General features: G+C 49.6%; 8 protein-coding genes across 8 annotated transcripts; 6 read left to right on the forward strand and 2 right to left on the reverse strand.

Annotated features, from left to right (window-relative positions):
- Positions 1 to 1,956: 1,956 nt before the first annotated feature.
- Positions 1,957 to 4,247, forward strand: BDR25DRAFT_286022 (uncharacterized protein). Its single transcript, XM_033688220.1, has 5 exons — positions 1,957 to 2,416; positions 2,468 to 2,507; positions 2,566 to 2,633; positions 2,687 to 3,060; positions 3,133 to 4,247. The coding sequence occupies exons 1-5, from the start codon at positions 2,225 to 2,227 to the stop codon at positions 3,755 to 3,757; spliced, it is 1,299 nt and encodes a 432-aa protein (XP_033548265.1). The 5' UTR covers positions 1,957 to 2,224; the 3' UTR covers positions 3,758 to 4,247.
- Positions 4,248 to 5,161: 914 nt separating this feature from the next.
- Positions 5,162 to 7,533, reverse strand: BDR25DRAFT_286023 (alpha/beta-hydrolase; the record flags this gene model as incomplete). The annotated part of the gene is made up of 4 exons (XM_033688221.1): positions 6,943 to 7,533; positions 6,645 to 6,886; positions 6,265 to 6,593; positions 5,162 to 6,211 (listed from the first exon to the last, which is right to left on the reverse strand). The coding sequence occupies exons 1-4, from the start codon at positions 7,122 to 7,124 to the stop codon at positions 5,162 to 5,164; spliced, it is 1,803 nt and encodes a 600-aa protein (XP_033548266.1). The 5' UTR covers positions 7,125 to 7,533.
- Positions 7,534 to 9,845: 2,312 nt separating this feature from the next.
- On the reverse strand, positions 9,846 to 11,163 carry BDR25DRAFT_368256 (uncharacterized protein; the record flags this gene model as incomplete). Its single annotated transcript, XM_033697043.1, has 3 exons — positions 10,299 to 11,163; positions 10,034 to 10,248; positions 9,846 to 9,977 (listed from the first exon to the last, which is right to left on the reverse strand). Exons 1-3 carry the CDS (start codon positions 10,954 to 10,956, stop codon positions 9,846 to 9,848), a joined length of 1,005 nt encoding a protein of 334 aa, XP_033548267.1. The 5' UTR covers positions 10,957 to 11,163.
- A 571-nt stretch (positions 11,164 to 11,734) lies between these two features.
- BDR25DRAFT_223470 (uncharacterized protein) lies at positions 11,735 to 13,468 on the forward strand (the record flags this gene model as incomplete). The annotated part of the gene is made up of 6 exons (XM_033685104.1): positions 11,735 to 12,160; positions 12,207 to 12,468; positions 12,516 to 12,953; positions 13,009 to 13,115; positions 13,165 to 13,264; positions 13,329 to 13,468. The coding sequence occupies 6 exons, from the start codon at positions 11,735 to 11,737 to the stop codon at positions 13,466 to 13,468; spliced, it is 1,473 nt and encodes a 490-aa protein (XP_033548268.1).
- A 24-nt stretch (positions 13,469 to 13,492) lies between these two features.
- Positions 13,493 to 14,701, forward strand: BDR25DRAFT_354668 (uncharacterized protein; the record flags this gene model as incomplete). The annotated part of the gene is made up of 9 exons (XM_033695350.1): positions 13,493 to 13,596; positions 13,633 to 13,683; positions 13,707 to 13,754; positions 13,811 to 13,817; positions 13,873 to 13,889; positions 13,991 to 14,064; positions 14,146 to 14,272; positions 14,419 to 14,490; positions 14,569 to 14,701. 9 exons carry the CDS (start codon positions 13,493 to 13,495, stop codon positions 14,699 to 14,701), a joined length of 633 nt encoding a protein of 210 aa, XP_033548269.1.
- Positions 14,702 to 15,857: 1,156 nt separating this feature from the next.
- BDR25DRAFT_27246 (uncharacterized protein) lies at positions 15,858 to 16,543 on the forward strand. Its single transcript, XM_033687315.1, has one exon. It carries the CDS (start codon positions 16,038 to 16,040, stop codon positions 16,413 to 16,415), a length of 378 nt encoding a protein of 125 aa, XP_033548270.1. The 5' UTR covers positions 15,858 to 16,037; the 3' UTR covers positions 16,416 to 16,543.
- A 128-nt stretch (positions 16,544 to 16,671) lies between these two features.
- Positions 16,672 to 18,855, forward strand: BDR25DRAFT_314003 (M6 metalloprotease; the record flags this gene model as incomplete). Its single annotated transcript, XM_033691419.1, has 7 exons — positions 16,672 to 16,890; positions 16,939 to 16,988; positions 17,041 to 17,365; positions 17,428 to 17,536; positions 17,590 to 17,667; positions 17,717 to 17,836; positions 17,888 to 18,855. 7 exons carry the CDS (start codon positions 16,672 to 16,674, stop codon positions 18,853 to 18,855), a joined length of 1,869 nt encoding a protein of 622 aa, XP_033548271.1.
- A 1,910-nt stretch (positions 18,856 to 20,765) lies between these two features.
- On the forward strand, positions 20,766 to 22,581 carry BDR25DRAFT_260982 (FAD-binding domain-containing protein). The gene has a single exon (XM_033686679.1). The coding sequence runs from the start codon at positions 21,198 to 21,200 to the stop codon at positions 22,440 to 22,442; it is 1,245 nt and encodes a 414-aa protein (XP_033548272.1). The 5' UTR covers positions 20,766 to 21,197; the 3' UTR covers positions 22,443 to 22,581.
- Positions 22,582 to 23,892: the final 1,311 nt, after the last annotated feature.

Raw genomic sequence — 23,892 nt, forward strand, 5'->3', positions numbered from 1 at the left:
TTAGGTTACAAAAATGTTAGAATATAGCTAGAGACTGTCTCTATTACCTATTAAAATCTAACCTGGTTTGGACAAAAAGTAGTAGAGCTACAGTAATTCTTAGTTAAGCTGGTGCATAGTAGAGGAGGTTTAGAACCACAATATCACCTAAAAAATCACAAAAGTCCCTTAGACAGCTAGGGAGAGAAAGCCTTTCTTACACCCTTATTAGCTAGAGAGATGGGGCTTGCGCCACTAAGGCTACTAGCAGGGGCTTGCCCCTGTCGAGGCTCTCTCCCCATCTCGTCTGAGCTTGCTGAGATAAAGAGGCTCCACTAAAGTGTGTAGAGCCTAACCGATTGTGGACTAGATTCCCTCCCGTGAAGATAGAATTTCACCACAACTTAAATCGCACCTCAAATTAACTTGTTCGGGAAGTATACTTCACCCAGAGTTTTACACAGAGTCAAGTAGTAACGAAAGTACCGTTCTGGGAACAGTTTCTGCGGCAGCAACGAGCTGTATCTGCTCTTCTAAACGGATCAACCCATGTTGCCTCTGATGGAGAGCTCAGCCCTGAGAAAACCAACTGTGCTGAGAAGGTCTCCCTTAAAGCTCCGCGAGTAGTTGGCGCACACTTTTGCTCGTGCTCACCCATTTGACTAATCCTTCTGTTCTAAAGTCGTGCTATCACGTGACCCGTTTTTCCTGTCTTATCTTGGCAGGTGAATGGTAGAACTGCATGACATGCAACAATATCGAACATTGGCAAATTACACAGCACATGCGAATGCGCTAAGGTTGATATCTAGACGTCGCATAATTTGCTCCCTCAAATTTATGGTCCTGCAGTATCTCCTGTATCTTGTGACTTAATCAGGACAATGGTAGAGATAGTTTGGGACAAAAATTTGCATCTTTTTCACGTTCTTCCTAATTCCAGTACGAGGTCAAACAAATAAACTCTACTCAAATCATGTCTCACATTGGGTGTGAAGCTGCAGAAGCTGCAACGTGGAGTAAACTCCGGCCCACATTAAAGTGCCGAAAATAACCCAGGGCCTGCCTCCACCTCCCATCCATTACCTTCTGAGCTTCGGAGTTATCCCGCGACCGACCTCTGAAAACGTTTCCTGACATGAAATAGTCGCTGCAACCCGTCAGACGCAATCAATTTGAGTTTCGTTAGTCTTTAAGAATAACACAACACTAGTCGTTCACCCTGGGGCTTAAGGAAGGTTGGACATGGGGCCTGCATTGCGCAAATTTCACAGGAATGAATGAAGGAGTCAAACGGCCCGAACCGATTCTTGACGCTGAGGTGTGCAGTTTTGCCATGCAATTGCCCATCGCGCGTGGAGGCGCTCGTTACTGGCATGGCTGATCTCTCCCGCGTCGCCGTGGCTGGAGGCGTTCTTGCAGAAAGAGGCGCTCCATTCAAGCACAGCTCTTTGGCTGTTCCTGTTCCATGTGCCGTCGCCCTCGAACAGCTTCAATTTTTCGTTGAACAGTGGAGGAGGCTCTTTCTTTTCGCGCTGAGCGTTGCATGAACAAACGCACTGCCATCAGGCGCCCAAGTGCTTCACTGATGCCGAGCAGGGATACCCCCGCCTGCCAGAAAGACTTCGTTGACGACAGTGCAGCCGGGCTCGGGGTCGCGGAACATGCCATCCATTTCCCAGGTCGTCGAAGTGAGATGGTAGGACAAACGAGCTCGACAGGATTCAATTTCGGCGCAATTCCTTTGGCGCAATTCCTCGAGCGCAGCTGTGCGTCTTTCAGAGACTGATGAGGATTCACATTGCGTATCGTATGATTCCCGAGACGGCCCAATCCGCCCCCAGTAATGCCAGCAATGGGACCGGGGGCCACAGGCTTGAAGAGGAGCTGAGGCCGCCAAACCCTGGTGTCGCAATAATCGTGCATGCAGTTAGCAGGGCTCTTTCTTTTCAAGCACCTGCCAATCAACCCACAAATCAAACCACCAATATCAGTCGCGGGAAAATACCATTTACCTCCATCTGCCCTTCTCCACACACTTCACTACCGCCCTGAACGCACTGTCCTGCAGACGATTTGTCCGCGATAAGAGGAGGCCTTAGCTTCGACCTGAGTTCTCCACCTACGTTGCCTCCCTCCATTGAGTTTCGGTAAATATGTGAGAAGGGCTGCTAGTTTTCAGCCTCCTCCACGCCACTTACAACACTCGATTTCGTTTGTGGACCACATCTCACGTCGATGAGCCATGTCGGCGTTCACGCCAGAACAACTGGCGTACCTAGAAGCGCACAAAGACGACTCTAGAGTGCATGAGATATACTGGGTATACTCCATTCCTATCGCTGCAAGTATCATTAGCACGTCTTTGCGACTGTGGGCAAAACGAGCGGGAAGAAACGGAATCACACTTGACGACTACCTCATCGTTTTCGCGACCGTATGCTCACCATCTTCTATCCTCTACTTCAAACACTAATCACTAAGGTAGATATGCCTGATCGGCCAGTGCGCAAGTGGACTTGGATATGGTACATCCCCCATGTGCAAAACTGTTTGATATTGCTAAAGGCTAACAACGACGATCAGGCCCGCCCCATGGAATGGGCAGACATGTTATTGCTGTCGCTCCCTACGATTTGACTCAGGTTCGAAAGGTGCGTAACACCTGGCCAGAGTATTGATCATCGGTTATTGACATGAAGTTTAGGGTGACTACGTCTTCAGTCATTTCTACGACATCGCGCTTGTCACGGTCAAACTCGGTATTCTTGCTCTTTACCACCGTGTCTTTGTCGTTCCTCTATTTCGAAGGGTTGTTCTTGCGACTGCAGCATTCGTACTGGCGTGGGGGGTCGGCATTACCGTAACCCTTGCTCTCCTCTGCCGGCCCATAGAGGCATACTGGGACCCCAAAGTTACGGGAAAATGCCTCGACCTCACAAAATTCACCTACTTCACCAACATCTCGAATCTCATTACGGATATTTGGATCTTCCTCATTCCAGTCCCAGTCATTTGGCATTTGCAGCTCCAGACGAAGAAGAAACTACTTCTTTGCTTCATCTTCTCTATTGGCTTAGCGTATGTACTACCTCTTTGTCTAACTAAATGTTCTCTTACAAGCACGGAGTTACTGACATAAGTCGTGTGTAGAACATGCATCGTCTCCTCTATCCGTCTGACGGTTGTGCTCGGGCACACCAACCCCGACTTTACTTGGTATTACGTTCCACTCGGAGCTTACTCCGCCTTCGAACCTCTTGGAGGCATTCTCTGCACAAACCTCCCGATCATTTGGCATATGTGGCGCAAGAGGCGACCGCTACTTCCCGGCTCCTCGGCATTTAAGTCACACCCTTCGACGACTGCGACCCCTGGATCTAGCGGCTCTCGACGAAGCCGCTTTGCCCGCGGTTTACAATCGCTCGGCCTGAGCACCGTCAGCGAGGCTGGTACGGATAGTCAATCACGAACGATACTTGGTACGGAAGAGGATGGGGAGAATAGGTGGATGGCAGTAGCCAATCCGCAGTCCTCGGAAGCTGATTTAAACAAGGAAGGAACCAATGTGACAGTCACGCAGCCACGGCCTGCGCAGTTCTGGAATAAAGTTGAAAGAGGTCGTGCCCCTCAGCCTGAAATGGAAGTGGCAGGTAGTGCAAGTGGCGGAATAAAAGCTGAAAGGGAAGTTTTGCAAGACTCAAAGAGGCAGAGTTGGCGCGGACCAAAGAGCCCGCAAGGGTTGAAGAAGAATGTGTGGGAGGTGCGCAAGAAGTGACGAATCCATTATCAAGCGAAACCACACGCAGTCTCGCATCACATATTTTAGCCTTCGGGCCGCTTGAGCAGGTTTGCATTCACATTCACACCACCGTCGAAATACCCGGCCGCGATGGCGCACAGAAGTTCCTAGTTCCCTTCTCTTTTTGCTTGGATTTTGGTTCTCGGTTCGGACACGACACGGCTATTTGCGTATACCTATAATGGGCATAAATATGGTTATTTGGGATGGGACATCACGACCACGGACGCATTCGGTTTTGAACTGAATTAGTGATGGAAATACGGCTAGTGCCTCTATATAGGTTCTTGGGTCTTTGCATTTATAGCGACGGTGTCTATGGGTTTGTTCGGATTTCATTATTGGATTTGAGTGTCCGCGGGAGGGCTTAAACTCGACTTTGGCGTCCATTTCAGAACGGACTGAGATCATTTGTGTACGATGTGGACTGTGGAGCATAAATACAGCCTTCAACTGTCTACCAAACATTACAGATACAAACAATCTGTCTTCAATTGCGACATTCGCTAGGCGATAGCTCACCGCACGCATCCGTCGTTCCCGCTAATTACCAACACCTACGATTGCGCGCTCGATCCCTTCCGCGCAGCCCTACGGAATCTCACCGCAGGAACACTATCAATCCTCCTTCCTCCACCAAAATCCTTCAAAATCCTCTTCTTCTTCTCCCGTATCTCCATCTCCATCCCCACCCACTCAAAAACCCTCGTACCTATCCTCAGCCCCTGCGTCCGTCTCAAACTCACGCATCACTTCAGCACCACTTCACCAATCCCCTTGGCCCGTCCCTCGCTGACGCGGCTGAACCCGCAAAAAAGCAAAGTGTGGCCGACCGATGCAGACCAGCCAGACAAACATCGCATTTTAGCCTGGATGTTCTTTTAGCGAGGGATGTTTTGCTTTTTTGATGTGTGATCTCTCAATGCCTGCGGGTGGGCTGGCGTGATTTGAGAGTGCCTGGGGGTTTGAGACAGGGGTAGGCGAGGAAATACGAGGGGAGTGGGTCTGGAGTTGAGGAACTTGGTTTGATTTGCGAGGTATTACTGCATTGGGAAGAACGAGCGAAGCTAAGAGGCTCCTGTCAAAGCGAGTGAAGCGCACGTGGGAGTCTCGTGACTAGGCTCATTGCACATGTGGAGTGTGTACACGACAGTGCGCGCGTATCGCAACCAATGGAGAATCCGGTATTCAAGAATGTTGTATCAGCCTGGTGGATGGGCAGCCGTCTGAAGATGTGGAGATTTAGATGTTTTAGTATTCCAGGAAGTACCTTATCGGGGGAAATATAGACAAGAATTAAGCAAAGGCTGCCCTAGCTGCTATCACATTACCACCCACTTTGCTGCATCTGAACATAGAAACAAAAATCTTGTAGTGCCGTTAATATGGCACTATTGATGAAACACTCTGCCACCAGTCACATCTTGCCCCTCTCCCACCCTCCCAGGTCTCTCCATTGACAAGCTTGAAACTGTTCGTCACCCCAGGCTCTAGATACACATAGTAGTGCAAATCTGGGGTAGGGTCTTTGAGAAGCGGCGTTCCTCCCGTGGTGTTTAGACTCATCATGTACTTCTTTGAACCCGTCCACTGGGGCCAGTTAATGTTCCCTCCATATCCGACTGGAACGGTGGCATTTGGCATGTTGCCCTTCGCGTCGACTACAGAGATGACGGGGGTGTTGGCCGTGATGAAGGTGCCCCATATCTTCTGGAAAGCATGTATAAATCCCTTGCCGGGGACAACTTGGCCCTTTGACCAGTAGGCACTGAGATCAAAACCGTGATATGCTGGGGGAACGCTGTACTGGTATTTCCAAGCTTGAGGGAAGGCAGACGCAGCCCAATATGATGGGCAGTCGAACGCATATTCCGCGAAAACGTCAAAGAGGCGCTGCTGTTGACCCGTGGCGAATCCGGACTGATTTACTGCTGTGGGACCGGAGGATCCGTAGGTTTCGTAAAGTGGGTTTGAGGGGTTGGTATCCTGGTCGTCACCATCGTAAGAATATTCATTCTCCAATGCAGCCTTGTTGGCGCTCGAGAAGCCGGGGAAGGTGGTGTCGATGTAGTCACGGAATCCTTGGAGAGTATTCCGTGTGTTGGGACTTAGGGGAATACCCTCGTTAGCCATGTTGCCGGAGAGAATGCGCTTTCCTTGGATAGTTTTAGCTATAAGAGCCTGGGTAACGCGTTGCTTGACGAATGACCCATCGGTAACAGGAGTAAACGCAAAAGTTCCCCATGGGCCTGCCTCAGAGACTTTGAAACTTGCATTCTGAACCACTACTGTATCGGCATCACGCAGGCATTTGAGAGTATCAGCAGCCCCGCCACAGCCTGCAGCCTCGGCAAAATCGTCATAGGCCTTAGTTGGAACCGGATCGTCGAAATTATACTGATTTGGAATCCACGGGCTCGCTGTAATGATCTGGCAAACGCGTTAACACGTGATCTCATAAATCCGGGTCAAAGTTTACCTACGTTGTTGAATAAACTCTTGTTCTGCTTTCCGCCATATGCCACTGCTTGATACAGCACTGCTGCACCACCTGCTGATTCGCCAGCAATGGTGACACGACTAGGATCACCGCCAAATTTCGAGATATATTTCTGAACCCACTGCAAGGCGAAGTTCATGTCGAGTAAGCCGGCGTTGAGCGCACCGTCGGCCTTGACATCGCTTCCCGAGAGGAATCCGAACGCGCCTAGCCTGTACTGAATGACGACTGAAACGAAATTATTGCCATTCGTAGTCATCATTTCAGTGGGATCTAATCCACTAGCTGAAAATAGACCATACCCTCCGCCATCTGAAACTTGTCAGTCGTAACCCTGCCACAGGAGCTCTTGAAACAACTTACGGATCCAAAAGAAAACTGGCAGATTTTTTGCGTTGGCAGGGGCAAAAACATTCAGGAACAAGCAATCCTCATCTCCAATCCCAGAGATAAAGCCATATGCGGTAGGAGTTTCAGACGATGCACCAGTCTGCGGGCAATTTTTCGGATCGCTTGTGGCTGGGAATGTCTCGCTCCTGTTTGTTGCGGGAGCTTGAGGAGCTCTCCATCTGAGATTTCCAAGAGGCGGGGCGGCATATCGAATCCTGAGGGGGGCGGTTATTTCAAAGACCCAATGGCACTGTATATGATGAATACATACCCTTTGAAGCTGTTCGTTTTGCTCGCGGAGTCGTAGGCGCCTTGGTAGATGGCGTATCCTAAGTCAACTTTGGGTGCCGCCCTTGCAGCGAGAGGGATGGGTTCAGCAGAGACGTATGTCTCGCAGTTCTGCGACGAGAACAGCGCAATTGCGCTTAATAAGAGGGACGAGAAGCGCTTCATGATTCCAAGACGTACCCAAAACACTGCCGTTTGGCGGTGAAGGCCTCAGTTGAAGGTCCCAAAAGGCAGGGAACTGCAGGATGATGGAGCAGACCAGTAATCCCAGGTCCGTGGGATTGTGTTACAACATATTGCGCTCGACAGCGTTTGCCTGGACAGCGGTGGGACTGCTCAAGAGAAAAGAGATGGTTCCACTCCTGCAGGCGTGTCCGACAATTAACTCCAAGTCGGAAAGCGCAAATTTGATGGCGTTCGCTGGACCGACAGCGCGCTGCACAGCACTGGCTGGAACTCGTGCTTACGACCGGCGGCGCGGCCAGCACGAGCACGATTCATCTGGCATATCGCCACGCATGGGGCTGACCGACCGGGGGGGCGCCAGGAACTCTCCTCTTCCGCACGGGATCGAATGATGGACTTTTCGGTTGTGGGTTAAACTTGGGTCTGCGCAGGGCATGGCACAGTCAACATCGAGATTAGTCATGCAATATCGCAACATGTCATTGGATTCCCCTTTTAGCCCTTTGTTTCTTTTGACCCGTTTGGCCCGTCCCTCCCGCGTCCGAGGCTTTAAGCGACGAACCTCAACGGTGAAAGGCGCTGCAAAAAGAAAACATCCGCTATCGAATTGGCGCATAATGCGCCTGATATACGACGCTTCGCGACTCGAATTCCTCCTGGAAGGCATGGACAGGCGCAGACGAGAGAGCGGGCAGCTTCTCGTACGTAGAGATTGACCTCGTTCTGAAGGCTCCTCGTCCATGACTTTGGGCTCTCTTCATACATATAATTCGATATTTACGGGAGAAGCTATTCGGGATCAGAACAAGTCGTCCCAACGCGGGAGGACTGAGCCCAAAGTCCAGGAACGCGGAACAATTCATTCAGCTCATCCGGGGTTCCGGGCCAATGACCTCGATGCTGATGCAAAAGAATGACTCAATTCTTGGCCCGGCAAATCCAAAACATTCGCCTTGCGGGCGTGATGCCTGTTGGCGTGTGAGGAAACGCGCTGGCAGCCGAGCAAACACGGAAGCACGAGGAAGAGACGTTGCGGCTTGCGCAAGTGCCGGTCAGACATGCAGAAACGAGGACCTAGTGGCGCAACTAACTTCGCGAGAAGTGGGTGCGGATGGCATTTAATGTCTTCTGCAACAAGCTACTTTAGGACAGAAGATTAATTTACTAAAATTCTGTTTCCTGCTGAATATATCACCTCTTTTCTAACCGTGCTCCGTGATATAGAAGAGTATCCTACTGGCCATAGTGTTTCATAATGATACAGACAACAGACGTTAGAATCATGATGACATTGGTCTCCTATTCTAGCAAGAGGCTGAGCATATCAACTCTGCTCCAATTGCGTTCCCTGAGATGCGAGAGCATGCTGTAGGAATGGGCCTTCCGTCGCTTCCGTCACTACTGTAAACCACCCATTGTTCTATCACCAATTACTTCTTGTTTGCAAACTTCATGACCCTCGCAAATTGCTCGAAGGCCATGTCGAGGCCCTCCTCTTGTAGTTTCACTCAGCATACTACTTGACCTGATTGATCTCTCCATTGAAGGAAGTGACGGCGAGCCCAATATCTTGAACACCAGTGTGGGTGTAGTGGACACAGGCGAAGAACTCGATAGTAAGCTCAACTACCTCCTCGGCAAGCCCTTCGGCTACCTCCCTGACTTTCTGTAGGGCTTGGGAAACCCGGGAACTCGGGAACTCCATGTGGTGACTTCAACTCAACCTTAACCCTAGATGAAGCCTTGACTGTAGCGGTTTGTGATATCACAACGGGTGGAGCAGCGACTCGTAGCTGCACGCTCTCCTCCGCAACAGGTAGCCGGTGGAGTTGCTTGGACTTTTTCATGTGACATGGGCGGCTTCGGTATGTGCCTTTTACTTCTTTGCAGGGGGTAGGCGATTTGCGGGAAAGGAAACTACCCTCCCTGCACGCATTGAGGAAACGGTCGGCGGTACGACGATTTGACCCTCGACATGAGGTCCGATCGGTTCGTAAAAGGAATTTTCTTGATCTATTGGGGCATGGTTTTATCATCTTCTTTTTGGCTAGTGTCGAGAACTGTTACGAACTGGACCGACAAGTCGGGCTAGGACGTGCACCACTTTGAGCTGTAGAGCAAGCGGTAACGTCAAGTTGGTTCAACAGAGGAGCTGAGGCTGGGGCGGGAGCCATGGAAGTGTCCATAATTTAAGTTGTTGGGAAATAACATTGTAGTGAGAAGTTTGTGTTCGATATAGTATGGGTTGGTGGGTCAACAGACTCTGATAGTAGAGCGAAGGAATGCGTGAGAGATCTATAGTTTTCCTATTGGTATTGTTCTGCGTTTGGTATTACCGCCGCGCTCTCATACTCGGGGCTGAAAATACGTAAGTCGGGTGCGTCGATACAGGCGGGGCGAGCGAAGAGACACGCAGAGTATGGAGGGCTGACGGTGAGAGGAAGATGAAGCGGCTTGAGGGTGAAGATAAGTCTAAGGTTAGCAGAGGAGGAACCTGAGGAACACTTGTTCAAGATGAAAACTTAGGTCAAGTGAGAGAGAGGTTATACAACAATGCACAAGGACCTACTCACAGAAGTCACGGTTGTGCATTTTTGGAACCCATGTTCGATTGATAATGATTTGCATAGTTCAAACATGATTTCAGTCTAACCTGTACGTTTTCGAAGAGGTTCAGAAGGCAGTGAGTATACCACCTGCTCATACTCCATCATTAAATTCATAGTCTTTGTCCCATCGCTTATCCCACGGCTTACTTGAGTCGACAAAGCGTAGGTCAGTTCCGACCCGGATAACATTGCGCGGGTCGTAGTTTATTGTTGAAGCGTGGATCTGGAAGTGGTCAGCTAGCGTCCATCAAGTCAACATTGTTCAGAATCATCCCCTACCGCAAATGGGTTATGCAACACAACATCCCCCGCCTCATAAGAGGTTACTAACCACCTTCGACCAAAAGTATCTGAGTATTCTAGCGGACCATCTGCTAGCAACCCTGTTGACAGCATGTTTTGGTTGAAGGCATTCTTTGCTTCTTCGTCGGAAAAGCCACACTCATTCGCCTTTCTTGTGAACTCTGCTTCAACATCTCGGCCGAGGGTATGCCCTGCTGGAGGTCAACACTTAATCCAAAAAGTGTAAGCTTGAAATAGTTACCATTTTCCAAGTATATCAACCCTCCGCCAGTGATGCTGACATCTCCCATCGGCACCCAAGCAGTTACACTCGTTGGCTCCCCGTACCTCAAAAAGATCTGATCGTAATGCACACCAATCGCCTTATTGCCGGGTGTATTGTTTCTTAGCAGACTCCGCTTGACACTGAGAGTACTTTCACCCCAACCCGTAAGCCGGGCAATCATATCTTTCAGCATTGGGTGTTTGCAGAAGGTTTCCTTGTACCAGCTGGCATAGTGGGCTTCGAGTGCAAGGTCAACGAACTTCTCAGCGGCCACGCCTCCTGGTTTCCCGTTACCCCCAGCCGCGCCAGCTCCAATACCTGGGAAATCTTCTCTGCGTTTTGCTGGATCGAAAACGCCCTCGACGGGCAGTGTGCCGGGTTTCAGCACACCACTTGGAGCGAGCATAGTGAAGTATGCCTCACGAGCCTTCAGGACATCCTCCCGAGGAAGTAGACCCTTGAGAAAGACATACCCATCCTCATGGTAACGCTGTCGAAGTTCTTCGATGGGCATATCTGGGGAGGATTGCTTCAACGTGCCGACTTGATCCGGCCGAAGTAGGCCATCGTTGACAAACAGCTTCTCGCCATTGAAGCTTGGGACTTCTCTATCCGGAGATAAGGCGTGCGGCATGATGTAAAAGGTAGACGCTAAAATTGTACAGACTGGAAAGAAAGGAGACTGAACAATGCGAGCGCGACCTCCAATGGTTTTCAATGTCGAACTACGGATCCGTACATGTCTGGATATACCCCCACATAGTATTTCGGTCTTTTGATATGACGAGCGTCATGGTGGGCTATGGCGAAAGTTTCCGCATTCGTAGCAGTGGAGGTGTGGGGTTTACCCCGCTTGAGTTTTACGAAGCGCTGGAGCTGTGTAGCTGATGGTTTGGCCAACGGAGGATTTCACAAAAGCACGGCCTGTGGTTGGAGGATCCTTGGGGCATTTCGGCGAGACCTGCTTTATTGGGGCAATCGCCACACTTTCATTTTGAGACTCCGCAAAAGTCCGGGGAACAGATTTCCCACAACCCTGGCTCTACTCTCTCCACAACGAGGCAATTCACTCCGTCGGCCGCCAACTGTCGCCACAACACCCGTCTCCGGGCCTCTACACAGATGCCATGGTATCAAATACCCGCCTCCTGATTTGACGTGTGGCTGATGTTCGTAGTAATCGATGCCGGACACGCCACTATCGCTGTAAGATCCCCAAGAAGTTGTTTGGAACCACCAGACTCACCCACCCCTAGGCGATGGAAAGCAGCCCAAATGTGGCCGATGTGAGCAAGCAAGCAAGGACTGTGTGTATGAGACTGGAAGGCGGTTTCGGCGATCCTCAATACAAGAGACTTTTAGCGATTCGCAGCCATGGGTATCGCTTCCTCCGCGAAGTAAGCAAGTTAAAGATGCGAAGTCTCGATACATGTTTAACACCAACTGTAGTACAATTCCTTGACGAATCTCAAGAAATCCGCGCCCACTATGATTCCGACTGCTCCCCGTTCGGGAGCACTCCGGCTGCTCAGGACTTGTCGCCGGACCTAAGCAGGGCCAATTTCAACGATGCGAATCATGTGCAGACACCTTCGCCTTCTATTGTCAGTCCGACTGAGGGACTCACAGTTCTGTCATTGCTTAATTCAGAATCTCCAACCCAACCACAGCAGTCCTCTTCCGCACTGCCAACCTCGTACGGACCGGCGCTTTCATCCCCAATTGGATCGAGTACCCTTGTCCACCAACAGCCCCCAGGAGCTCCAGTGCTATGGCCACTGGAGCATGAGCAAGAAGCAATGCTCCTACGACATTATGTTGACGACGTTGCTCTCTTCGTGAGTCAGCCGATTGATCTGACATTGTGGAGTTAACCGAATTTAGTTCGACATGATTGACGACGAGCGACATTTTGGTAACCATGTAGTTCAACAGGCAAAAAAGAATAGTACCTTGATGAATGCTATCCTTGCCTTGTCTGCCCGGCAACTCAGCCGTACAACGGACTTTGACCCTTACGTCGCGGATGCCTACTATCAAAGATGCTTCCAGACCCTGATCCCTGCTCTCAATGACACTGTTGCAATCAATGAAGAGTCTCTTTTAGCAGCCACGATCATTCTTCGCCTACTCGAGGAAATGAATAGTAAGATGTATCCATCCGAGCTCGACATAAGGCTGACCCTAAACTAGTATCGATTGTCGGATCCGATCCTCAAGGCCACCTCTTTGGGACCCAAGCTATCATTCGTGCTGCGGAACAACAATATGCAGCCACAGAAGGCCCTAGCTTTCGCCAAGCGATCTACTGGGCAGCATTCAGGCAAGAGTTATGGATCTCTCTCATGACGCAACGTCCTTTTCAATTACATATTTTCCCTGCCGATCGTTCCCTCGAGCCTGCCTCGGACTCGATATGGGCCACCCGCACAATTGCTCACCTTGGAGACGTGTGTAACTTTGCGTTTGGCGAAGAGAGGCATAGCGTCACGAGGTATGCTCAATTGATGGATGAGAACACTGCATGGAGGTCCCGGCGTCCAGACAGCTTTGATCCATTTTTCTACCGACATGACCGTGATGGGAGTGGAAGAAGTTTTCCAGATATTAGGTTCCACGAGAAAGCTCATGGTAAGTCCTCTGGATTTTGCGTTGGCCTAACGCTATCCTGGAGCTGATCTTCTAGCAATGGGAAAACAATACAACACTCTTGCGCATGTTTTACTGGTTGTACACGACCCTACCATCCCCCAGCTTGGCCCGTCTCATAAACAGTCGCGGCAAGTAGTTGATGTGAGCTTGCTTAGGCCTCTATATTACTTCTACTAACAGGCAATGTTAGAAAATGGTTCAAGAAGATGTCCGAACATTATGTGGTGTTGCGTTGTCAAATCCTAAAGCCTGGCCCTCAAAATTCGTCGCATGCTTCGCGATCGCACTTGGTAAGTTGAATTCTAATATCAAGCGTCTATTATCCCCTTATCAACCCATACTGACCTGTATGAGTCGGCGACCGATTCACCCATCACGAGGACCAAGAGTGGCTTTGCCAAATGCTCATCCAGACTGAAGCTGTCCATGGGTTTCCGCCAATATCAACAACAAAACATCAACTCGAGGAGGCCTGGGGCTGGACTACTTGCTAAATCAAAAGCACCACCATAACGTACATGTCCTTAACCCTAAGCAAGACTCGACTCCGAAACCTGAAATATTATCGGCAAATGGAACTATGGGCTTTCAACGGCCACTTATACAGAAGCAATAGTTCAGAGTCAGGCCTTTCAGGGTGGGGCTGAACACAATTCAGGATCGCTTCGCTCAAGCCTACAGGGTACTGTACACCCGCAGGTTTTCCTTTGTCACAGACCTGCTAACTACGAGAAAGATAGCAATGGGAGATGATAATAATTTCCAATGCCAAATATCCCGGTGAACCCCGATTCGTGCTCTAGATTACCTTCGCCTCACCGGGGACCCTGCGAAAGTTGCGAAGTGGAGACCGCATAACTTAAGTCTCTTAGCTTTGAGATTACTTCTCTACACCTAGGCCCTGCCTCTATCCATGTAAGGAAACTGTTATCCGGTTTTATTTCTGGAAGGAATATTAGCATTCGTAAATTTAGCCTAGAAGCAAAGATAACAATACCATGTTTCCATATGCGTAGCTATCCTACTGGCTCGTGGAATTCCCAGGATGTGGACCATGATCACAATACGATAAGGCCAGTGCCTGGCGAGAGTAAGTATCCCGAGTGTATTGCTCACCACTAACACTAAACAATCGCCGAAACAACTTCTAAATGCACTGCGAGCCTATGAGCCTATATTTCGCATCTTAGTTCTGTTACCATTGATGCCTTACGGAATCGTGCATTCCACGTAGGTATCGAGAAAGGCCAAGGGACAATAGCCGCCGTTGGGGGTCTCTACTCATGCGCCCCGAAATTGTGTCGCTCAACGTACAGGTAAAACAATTATCAAATTGAGGACACATACTACTTGGAGGAATCTGGACACGCCAATACAAAATGCGGCAACTTTAAAGATGCATTTTATGCTATGACTAACTTAGACTGTTTCTCTCCACGTTGAGGAGGTGCCGCTTTTCAAAATGGGAGGGCCTCACTGGATGCTTTGCCAGCACTGCAGCAATTCACTCATTGGGGTGAGGCGTCTCTAGTTCGACCATCTAGATAACCTAGCTGTTTTCGCTAACATAACTTTACACACACGGATCTGCAAGATCTCATCTCTTTAGACTTGGTTCTCCTATCCGCTCAGTCCCTTCCAGCCACTACCAAAGTCAATTAAATGCATCACCATCAAGTACGTCAATGGGGATGTTCCAAAGTTTTGTATTCCCTCAAGTGATTTAGTGCGCATGAAGGGCATGAAGGGTATGTGTTATCTACTTCAGCCATTTTTCGCGTAGCGAGGCATGCCGATTTGCTGTCCAACACACATTCCCAACTTGATATAGTATAACCGTAATCCAACGACTCTCAGTGTTTGCTCTCCCTCAGTCAGGTTAAGAAGCCGAGAAGTGAGCACATGTTTCATAAGCTCGGCGGCGTACATTTAGGCGTACGTTTCATTTTCAGGAACCGCCATAGAAATGTTTCTTGGGAAGACACACTTAAAGAAAATTCATTCCATCCCAGAACGTACGCTTTCCAGGGATGCACTAATGAGGCTACCGTGTTTTCGTGAAGCTGAATATGGATATCGTTTAGACGATAAACTAGGAATATAGATCTGTCGAGCCTGTTAGAAGCAGGCCACCCACCTGCGGTGATGTCAAATGAAACAGGAATCAGCTCATTTCCGGCTAGCCACAAGCAATCCTTGAGAGTATACAGTCAGTCTGGATTCAAAGGGAGAGATTTCACGGAATAGAGGAGGAAAGGGTGTTGCCCATTCATAGAATTCGTTGAGAGGACCAAGGAATCCGCCTCATGCAGTAGACCTTGTAAAGACTACTCTGGGTCCGAGTGTTCAACATGAAGCAAGTTTTCGTTCAACACCCTTGAGCTGCCTTCAAATTGGCGGCCGATAGCTAGATACAAAAGGGTGTATCGCTAACCAAAAGACCCAATTGAGTGGCGGTGTTGCGCTCAGCGCTCCAAGCTGGCCCAATTTCGTACATTCAACGCAGAGCCATGACAGGTAATTGAAGGCTGGGTTTGTGTGGAGCTTGGAAACAGAGCCATCAGGCTATCAGGAGTTTAAGGACGAGCGAGATATAGGATGCTAACGAAATTAGAGAAACAATACATCTTCCCTGAATGTCAAGGAGTTAGAACAAGCGGTAAGGGATGCAGAGGAAACTTCGGACTTGCCCCCTCGACTCGTTGCGTGCTCAGGACAAGACGCCAAGACGCCAAAGGCGGAACCTCCCCGCTGGATTTTGCTCTTCATGTCTCGCCCCTCATCATCTTACGAAGCTAGCCGCGATTAACCCAGGACCACGACGCTCAATTTACTGCCACGATTTTCAGCTTACCTCTCCCAGAAGTTCACATGCAGAAAATGTCCTAATCACCTGAACTAGGACATGCAGGATGGCCCCGCTAGAGTCCTTCGTGGCGTGAGAGCTGAGAGCTGAGGATGACAACCAAATGCACCAAAAGCCTGAACCGAATCGAATCCTGAGAGCTATTTACTGCATCTATACGGAATGCGCCCTCGAAATTGCTGTGCTCTGGCCTTTCAATGCACTTATTTTTTTTTATTGAACATGGGACCGCCTCGCATTCTCCTATGCTCTTCGTGTTCTATTCTGTTGCAACATTGGTATGGTTATTGTTGCAAATTATCACGCTTCACTGCTTGATCAGAATATGCTGCTCCCGCGACCGAACCCCCAGCTTTTCGCTTCCATCGATCTTTTCGTCCTACCTAAGCCATATGCAACGTATTTGTCCGCTTAAGGCAATGGCTTGGGGGATTTGCCGAACAACTGAATCTGGAGAGCAGCAACTGCTTAGGTGTTTGGCATCTGATTCATCTCCTCTCCCACTTTCCTTCGCATTCTTAGCGCGCTTGATTACTCTGGAGTCGAATGTTACTGGCTACGTCTTTCTTTTGTAACAACATGCTTTCAGCTTCTCCAGACCTCAGCTCACCATTACCGATCACAGCGTCTAACCATCAAGCCTAGTCACCGCCGGGCTCCTGTAGGTGCATCCGATGTCCTCCTTTCTCCTCTATAAAGGTTGTGCCCTCAAGATCCTCTTCATTACTCTCGAATTCCTACCTACTCCGCAACCAGTTCTTCCTACAGACCAGACAAACACAACCTATCCTTTTGCTTTGAATCAAGCTCTCATCTTCCAAGCTAGTCGTCATGGCTCCTCGACACTCTGATGTGCCATGCTTCGTTCCACCCCACCCTGATCTCCTTGCTCGCCAAAAAATGGAACTGCTAAAGGTCCAGGGAACGGCCAATGAAAATTCCGTAAAATCGAGGACCCACTCTCTTGTCATGGGAGACAAACGATTGCCAGGACTTAATGATGGCACCATTTTCCCCAAGAGTCACTTTGACAAGCCGGTCTCTGTCATGGTATCTACCACCGCCAAGCCGCGACAGCAGAGATGCTAATACTTACAGGCAATGAGCAATGCTGCCTTGGAGAGGGCTCCATTGGCTGGCGCAATCAAGTACACGAAACCCTTGCCCCCCTTTTCGATGACCAAAGCTGACCGTATATAGGGTCGCCATAGTTCTCGTTGACTTTCAAGACAGAAAGATGAACCCGGGGGCGAAGGAACGTTTTGAGGACCTTTTCTTTTCCACCAGCAAGGTCCCCACTGGCTCCGTGAGCGAATATTATCAGGAAGTATCTAGGGGCAAAATTTCGCTCGCAGGAGAGGTTGTCGGTCCATTTACGCTCAGCCAGAACCTGGCATACTACGCGAACAATGCGTACGGAAGGGGCTGGCCTGAGCCAAACTCCATGACAATGGCAGATGAAGCGTTGACTGCTGCGACCGGAAAAATCAATTTCACGCCCTACGACAACGATAGAAACGGCTATGTGAGTGTGTTCATCTACCTCTCAACGCTCTAAGAGACGCTGTCTTTGCTAATGGATCTTAGGTTGATGCTTTCGTAGTCGTTCACGCCGGCAGTGGTGCCGAGGAGACAGGAAATCAGAATGACCTGTGGAGTGTTAAGTGGACAATCCCTACAGAACGGAAGGTAGATGGTATGTTATGTCCTACTAATTCCACCTACTGTTTTATTGACTTACTCACGTAGACGTGAATGTGTACGGTTTCTTGACCGTTCCAGAAGATGCGAAGTGTGGAATTTGCGCGCATGAGCTCGGGCATTTATGTGAGCCCCTCCAACCTGTCGTTTAAATTGATCAGCTGATGTTTAATAGTATTTGGCTGGCCGGATCTATATGATACAGACTATAGCTCAAATGGTATTGGCAATTGGTGCCTGATGTCATTCGGGAGTTGGGGAGGAAATGGAGCCAGACCCGTTCACCCTTCAGCTTGTACGACTTTTCAAACGTTCTGTTTATCCTTTGTGTCTAACATGTTTTTAGGGTGCAAACAAAACCAGGGCTGGATTGATGTCGTTACCGAAACTGAAAACCACCAAGTCACATTACAAGATGTGAAGACTGGCTACAAAACCCACCGCCTCTGGAAAGATGGTGACTCGGCTAGCCCTGAGTACTATCTCATAGAGAACCGCCAGCTTACCGGCTTTGACGAGTCTCTCCCCGGCCCTGGCCTCCTGATCTGGCACGTCGATGACAGCGTTTACACTAACGCAGATGAAAATCACCCAAAAATCAAGATCATGCAAGCTGACGGTCTTGACCAACTCAAGACGGGCATCGCGGGAAGGGGAGATCCTGGCGATCCGTACCCTGGCGTGTCGAATAACTCCACATTCAACACAGTCTCCAACCCAAACAGCAAGGCCTACTCAGGGATGGATACCTTTGTGTCTGTTACTGAAATTCCTCAGCCATCCTCCTCGATGACTTTCAATATTACAGTTAAAGCAATCAACAAACCTCCGACCGGCGGGGACTTTGATGGCAAGACCTGGTATAGATTGAAAAACACCTATGTCGGCCAGGGACAACCAACCCCCTATGCTCTAGACGTCATCAACGACGGTGCCGGGAATGCCGAAGGCCTCATCGAAATGACACGCGAGAACAATGTATCGGGCCAGTTCTGGCAAGTACTTCCTCACGGCGACGGCACATATGCTATTCGCTCGCTTTTCCTTGGCCCAAATCGCCAACTCGATGTCTACGGTAATGACAAGACGAAGCCACATGTAGGTCAGGCTGGGCCGTTCACAGGACAGGTCTGGATCATCAAACCGTGGGGCGATGGTACATGGCATTTGGAGAATGCTTACTCCGGCCAATATATGTATCTGGACACTATGGAGGGCGGGGGAAGGGTTGCTATGAATCAATCGAATTCAGGTAGACCAACGCAAAGATGGACTTTCACGCCGATTAGGGGAATCACAGAGCCAGGGTTCTAGCAACGGACCAAACAAAGCCTTAAAGGGGTTTGGGACTAAGTCGAGTAGCTTATGGTATCTGGTGCTAATGTATTGGTGGTTGTTACAGCCTTCAACATGAGTGTCGGTGGTGGGTAGGAGGTATTGAATTAAAAAGCGCGTGGACAAAAGTAAATTTATTGTGAAAGACTGAGAACGTATAATATTAGAAGCCGTAGACTACACCTCAACGTAATTCTAATTTTAATATTATTAACAGAGGATAAAATAGTCACTTATTGATGACAGTTTACTCGTAATTGGCGACATTTCTGATCCGAACATCCGGCTCTTCGACTTATATTTTTTTTTTAGAAACGATTGAGTGCTGCCCACTCTCAGTCTGTCACTCCACCGAGCTGGCTGGTTCTGCTCTCCCTTTTGAGTTCTCCAACAGTGAGCCCCACAGCGGACGGGCCTTGGGCAGATTGGCTTCGACAGATTTGCTTCAAGTCTTGGCTTTGTTTCAGCTTCCGCTCGACACAGTACTTGCTCCTATCTAGAAATCATCGGTAAAACTTGAAATGGCTTACCGGGTTCGGGGAGTCGCGGCAAGGTACACGTTTCGCTAATTCACCATGCGCTGCATGATGTGTCATGGGCCAGTCTCATGACTCGTCGTATTGCGGGGTTCTGAATGCAAGTAATTTTTGGAGAGAAAGCGATTCTGAATTGACCTGAGCGGCAGCCGATGCTATTGTGCTCCAAGGTAGAACATTCGAACTTGGACTTTGAATCCGGCTCAGGGTATATGATGTACTCGCATAATAAGTCTTTCAACCTTGATTCTTTAACTAGGATGTTGCTTCAGCTTTCTGTAAGTATCTTTCTGAGCGGCAATAAATATGCAGAGATGAGCCTAGTGCACTTCGTTATATCCCAAACGTTTCGAATAGCCTTCGAACGATATCGTCATCAATTAAGTGTATTTCAGTGTAATGTGGAATAGCCATCGAAAGGCGTCATTGAATATACTATTGATATTGGCGTCGCTTTCTAATGAGAATGCCATCCTAGACATCATGCATTAAAGTTGGTCTCCTGGGATTGCGACGATGACGGGTCGTGGGGGAGGGATTTCTTATCAGATGGAATGTCTCTAGCTCCCGCTCGGATGGTCTGACTGGTGACAGCACGTCTCGCTTGGTGCCGTAGTCTTACATTCGCTTCCTAACAATACGGAGGTTTAATGCCACGGAAATTGCCTTGCTCTGTCTTCGCTGGTGATTGGAGCCCTTCCACACGACGACCCTTTCCGACCTAGAATAAGAGTGGAAGCGAGGCGGGTAGAGGCACAAGGCGATCGGAACCTGCCTATCGAATTGATCTCCCACGACCTTGTGAACACCCACTCCGCCTATCTCTGCAGGTTAATACATGATAGTACTGTATCTGGTGTACGTCGTTTCGGGATACCCGTTACACGTTGGGCGAAATCTGAGCTGAGAATTTACGGAGGAGCTCTCAAGTTCCTCGACGGCACACGTCACGATAACCCAAAACTGAGGATCTTCGCGACATGTAGAACACCGCATTGGAACTTCAAAACGTTCGACTGTTTAGGTGGCGAATCAATGATCTGGAAGAACCCGTCACTACATCTGCAGGTGAGCAACGGACCAGGGGTACGCTGCAGCCCGTTCGCGCCGTTGGAGCTAGGGCAGAATTGCAGCACTCGTTCGCTTGCCTCCTGCACCTAGAGAAATCCGGCGAAATACCTCAGTCAACTTGCCCTGCAATGGTCAGCGTGGATTTGGCGATATGCTGAGCAGGCTCGCCTATGGTTTACGGCATGAAGGTGCTAAGAATGGAAACATACCGCCCAACGGTGAGTCTCACCATTCTGTACATTGATGCCCAGTCTACACATCGCCGAAGATTGCATCAAGTGTCGGGCATCGAGATTCAAGTCCAGCCCCCAATTCCACGTTCTGTGGGCGGCATTATTTCTGCACGAAATTCACCGCGTCGGATGACCCGCTTGACAAGTCGAAGGCTGCACACCTTCTCGATACATCTCCCACCAATACCATTACTGCTCGAGCAACTGTTCATTGCGAACATCCCATCGTCAAACGTCCCTGACATTCTTCACTCTCTCATTCATAAACTGTTTCAAAGCTTCCAGGGATTTGGAATTTGCGAACTACCACCTCAGGTCAGGGAACCAACAGCGCCAGAGGGGCTTCTGGGGTCTTTCGAGGTTGCACGTCGAGTTGTACGACAAGCTCGTTCTTTAGGGGCCTCCAGATCCTTTTCCGGTAGTTGGAACCACTTCTTCCTGCAATATTAAATACCCCACATCCTCCACGCCATATCGAACCATGAACACGAACCTTCCGATTCTGATCATCGGAGGCGGTATAGTTGGCCTCACACTGGCGCAGGCCCTACATAAAGCTCGAATACCCAGCATTGTCTTCGAGCGCGACGTTTCGTCTCTCTCGGTTGGTGGTTGGGGGATAACGGTCCATTGGGCGCTGCCGGCTTTCGAGTCTTGTCTTCCACCGCATATCTTCAATCGGCTGCGCGATATTCAGGTGGATCCAGAGCAGGGAAAGAACGATACAGGGCGATTTGTGTTCCTGGATTTGAGCAACGCGGAGCCACGGTACATCATCCCACCGAGCAAGCGGCTGCGGATCCATCGAAAGAAGCTTAGAACGCTGTTGACAGAAGGGGTACCGGTAGTGTGGCATAAGTCGCTGCTTAGCTTTACGCAGACGTCAGGATCGATTCTTGCGCACTTCGAAGATGGGACAACGGTTGAGGGGGCGTTGCTGGTGGGGGCCGATGGCAGCTCTTCACGAACGCGAAGATTGCTGTATGCTGGGACCGCAGATCCAGATGCATGGAAGCTGAATCAACTGCCGGTGCGCTTCATGGGCGTGACAATGCGATTAGCTCCCTTTCAAGCTCAAGTCCTGCGAGAAATTGATCCCCTACTCTTCCAAGGCTCGCATCCAACATCCGGCGTCTTTCTGTGGTACTCGATACTGAGCACACCAGAAGTAAACGGCAGTGGGGGAATAGCACTAACTCCAGAGTACTACGAAGCTCAATTGTGCTTGAGCTGGCGTTCGACTGAAAATGACGTCCCGGTAACCAACCAGGACCGTGTTGCAAAAATGAAGTTTATGGCGCGAAATTTCGAAGAGAGGCTGAGGAATGCTGTTTGGAACATCCCAGATGATGCAGAAGTCCTCGAGATAAATATCCAGGACTGGCCAACGCAGAGATGGGATAACAAGGAGGGCTTAGTGACTCTTTGCGGCGACGCTGCGCATGCAATGACGATGTATCGCGGTGAGGCGTTCAATCATGGTATAACAGATGCTGCGAGACTAAGTGAGCGTATTATTGAGGCATACGTGGGCGGTTACGATGCAGAGAGACTTCATCAGGCCGTTGACTCGTACGAAGTTGAAATGAGAGAGCGTACACGCGACGCAGTGCTTTTGAGTCGTCAAGCATGTCTCGACGCCCACGATATCGACCGCTTAGGACCACAAAGTCCGCTGGTGAGTAAGAGAGCGAAGGTCTTGGAACCAGGGCAGATGGCCAGTTAAATGCAGTCGTCGTGTTTCAGAATGTGGGGAGCGATCTCCCGAGATACGCCACGATTGAAGCGTTACTTTTTTGGGGGGGTTGGCATGAGATATCCGCTAAGGAACGGCGTATGGTGGACAAAGTGACGCTGAAATATACTAGATACCAAGATCTTGCATTACAATTCCTGCCCAACTAGGAGGCTGGAGTTGGCAATTTAACCACACAGGCCCGAAGCCGGGTGAATTTTACTGCCTCCCACTGATGCAAAGATGTGAGCCTCCACTTATATTTATCCCCTGGCGGTGTCACTCCTGCCCCTATTCGAGATCAACGCTGCACCCATGCGTTTCTTATCAATGGCGAATGCCCACAACGTATTCAGCAACGTGTTTCACTGCCTTGGATTCCTGGGGGCCCCTTGGAGGAATTGACAGAAGCGAGACCGCCGCCGACGTCAGCAAGACCAGCTTACAACATGGGATGTGCGTGATTTTTAAAGGTTAACGGATCAACTTCTGACCATTTCATTTTGCTCTGTATCGAAAAAATAGAGGAGACAGCGTCGATGCGTCTCGTCGATTCGCGTGGTCGAGGGGTAGGGTCTCGTGGGGTGCCATAGCCGGGTATCTAGCTTCTGGGGGAAGCCCTATGTCCACAAGGAGAATTATGGCCCCAATCCCTATGAGAAACCACAGTCGGCAAAAACCTTGTCCTCGGAGGCACAGGGAAAGCTGTGAAAGAACCTGGAAATCAAAAGTGCCAAGGGCTTTGATTTTGCCTCACATGCAATTCCGAAAGCCAGCTTGGCTGCCCATTTTTGTGTTGCAGAAAGGGCGCTGGGCCTGTGTTGGGTGCGACTGCTGCCGGCTAACAGTCCACCGTCATCAGTCTGCGGCTTTCTAGAACACCACGGCCCTATGTTGTCTGCTCTGCCCCAATGTTCACGACATTGGCTATAAAACTGCCAGAATAATTAATCTAGGTTACAATACCAGCCTTTCCTCGACCTTCCCTCCTTTGAATTCCACTGTCCAAGATATCTACTGCAGATGAGCATGGAACTGGGTTCTCGGGTCTCCACTCTTAAACATACGGTGCATGCAGAGGGATCATTGGTGGGGGGGGGGGGGTGAGGACTCGTTTTCGATATACGGTTGAGGAAGGTTGGGGTGAGGCAACGTGAGAGGTAATTGTGAGGGTGTAGAAGCGTGGTAGCAAGATTGTAGCACGAGTATTCGTCCATCAAAGTCGAGGAGAGCTCTATTATCGACCCGAGAAAGGCTGCAGCCTGACCCCTAAGCTTCGGCAATACCGTTTACGCATAGTTATACCTCTATTAAGAAAGCGCTGCTATTTGTCGCGGATTCTTTGGAATTGTCAATGTCAAGAGGAGTAATTTGCACGAGGGGTTAGATATCTGGAAATGGGCGTGAGGGAGACTCGGTACAGGTAGCTTCATAATGGGTA

Source organism: Lindgomyces ingoldianus (assembly GCF_010093535.1).
Source record: "Lindgomyces ingoldianus strain ATCC 200398 unplaced genomic scaffold BDR25scaffold_14, whole genome shotgun sequence".
NCBI lineage: Eukaryota > Fungi > Ascomycota > Dothideomycetes > Pleosporales > Lindgomycetaceae > Lindgomyces > Lindgomyces ingoldianus.

Bases quoted from the DNA above. Each gene is read 5' to 3' on its own strand.
- BDR25DRAFT_286022 (XM_033688220.1), top strand. From the start codon at position 2,225: ATGTCGGCGTTCACGCCAGAACAACTGGCGTACCTAGAAGCGCACAAA. The intron at 2,634-2,686 runs GTGCGTAACACC...CATGAAGTTTAG, and splicing joins ATTTGACTCAGGTTCGAAAG to GGTGACTACGTCTTCAGTCA. The intron at 3,061-3,132 runs GTATGTACTACC...AGTCGTGTGTAG, and splicing joins ATCTTCTCTATTGGCTTAGC to AACATGCATCGTCTCCTCTA.
- BDR25DRAFT_260982 (XM_033686679.1), top strand. From the start codon at position 21,198: ATGAACACGAACCTTCCGATTCTGATCATCGGAGGCGGTATAGTTGGC.
- BDR25DRAFT_27246 (XM_033687315.1), top strand. From the start codon at position 16,038: ATGCACTTATTTTTTTTTATTGAACATGGGACCGCCTCGCATTCTCCT.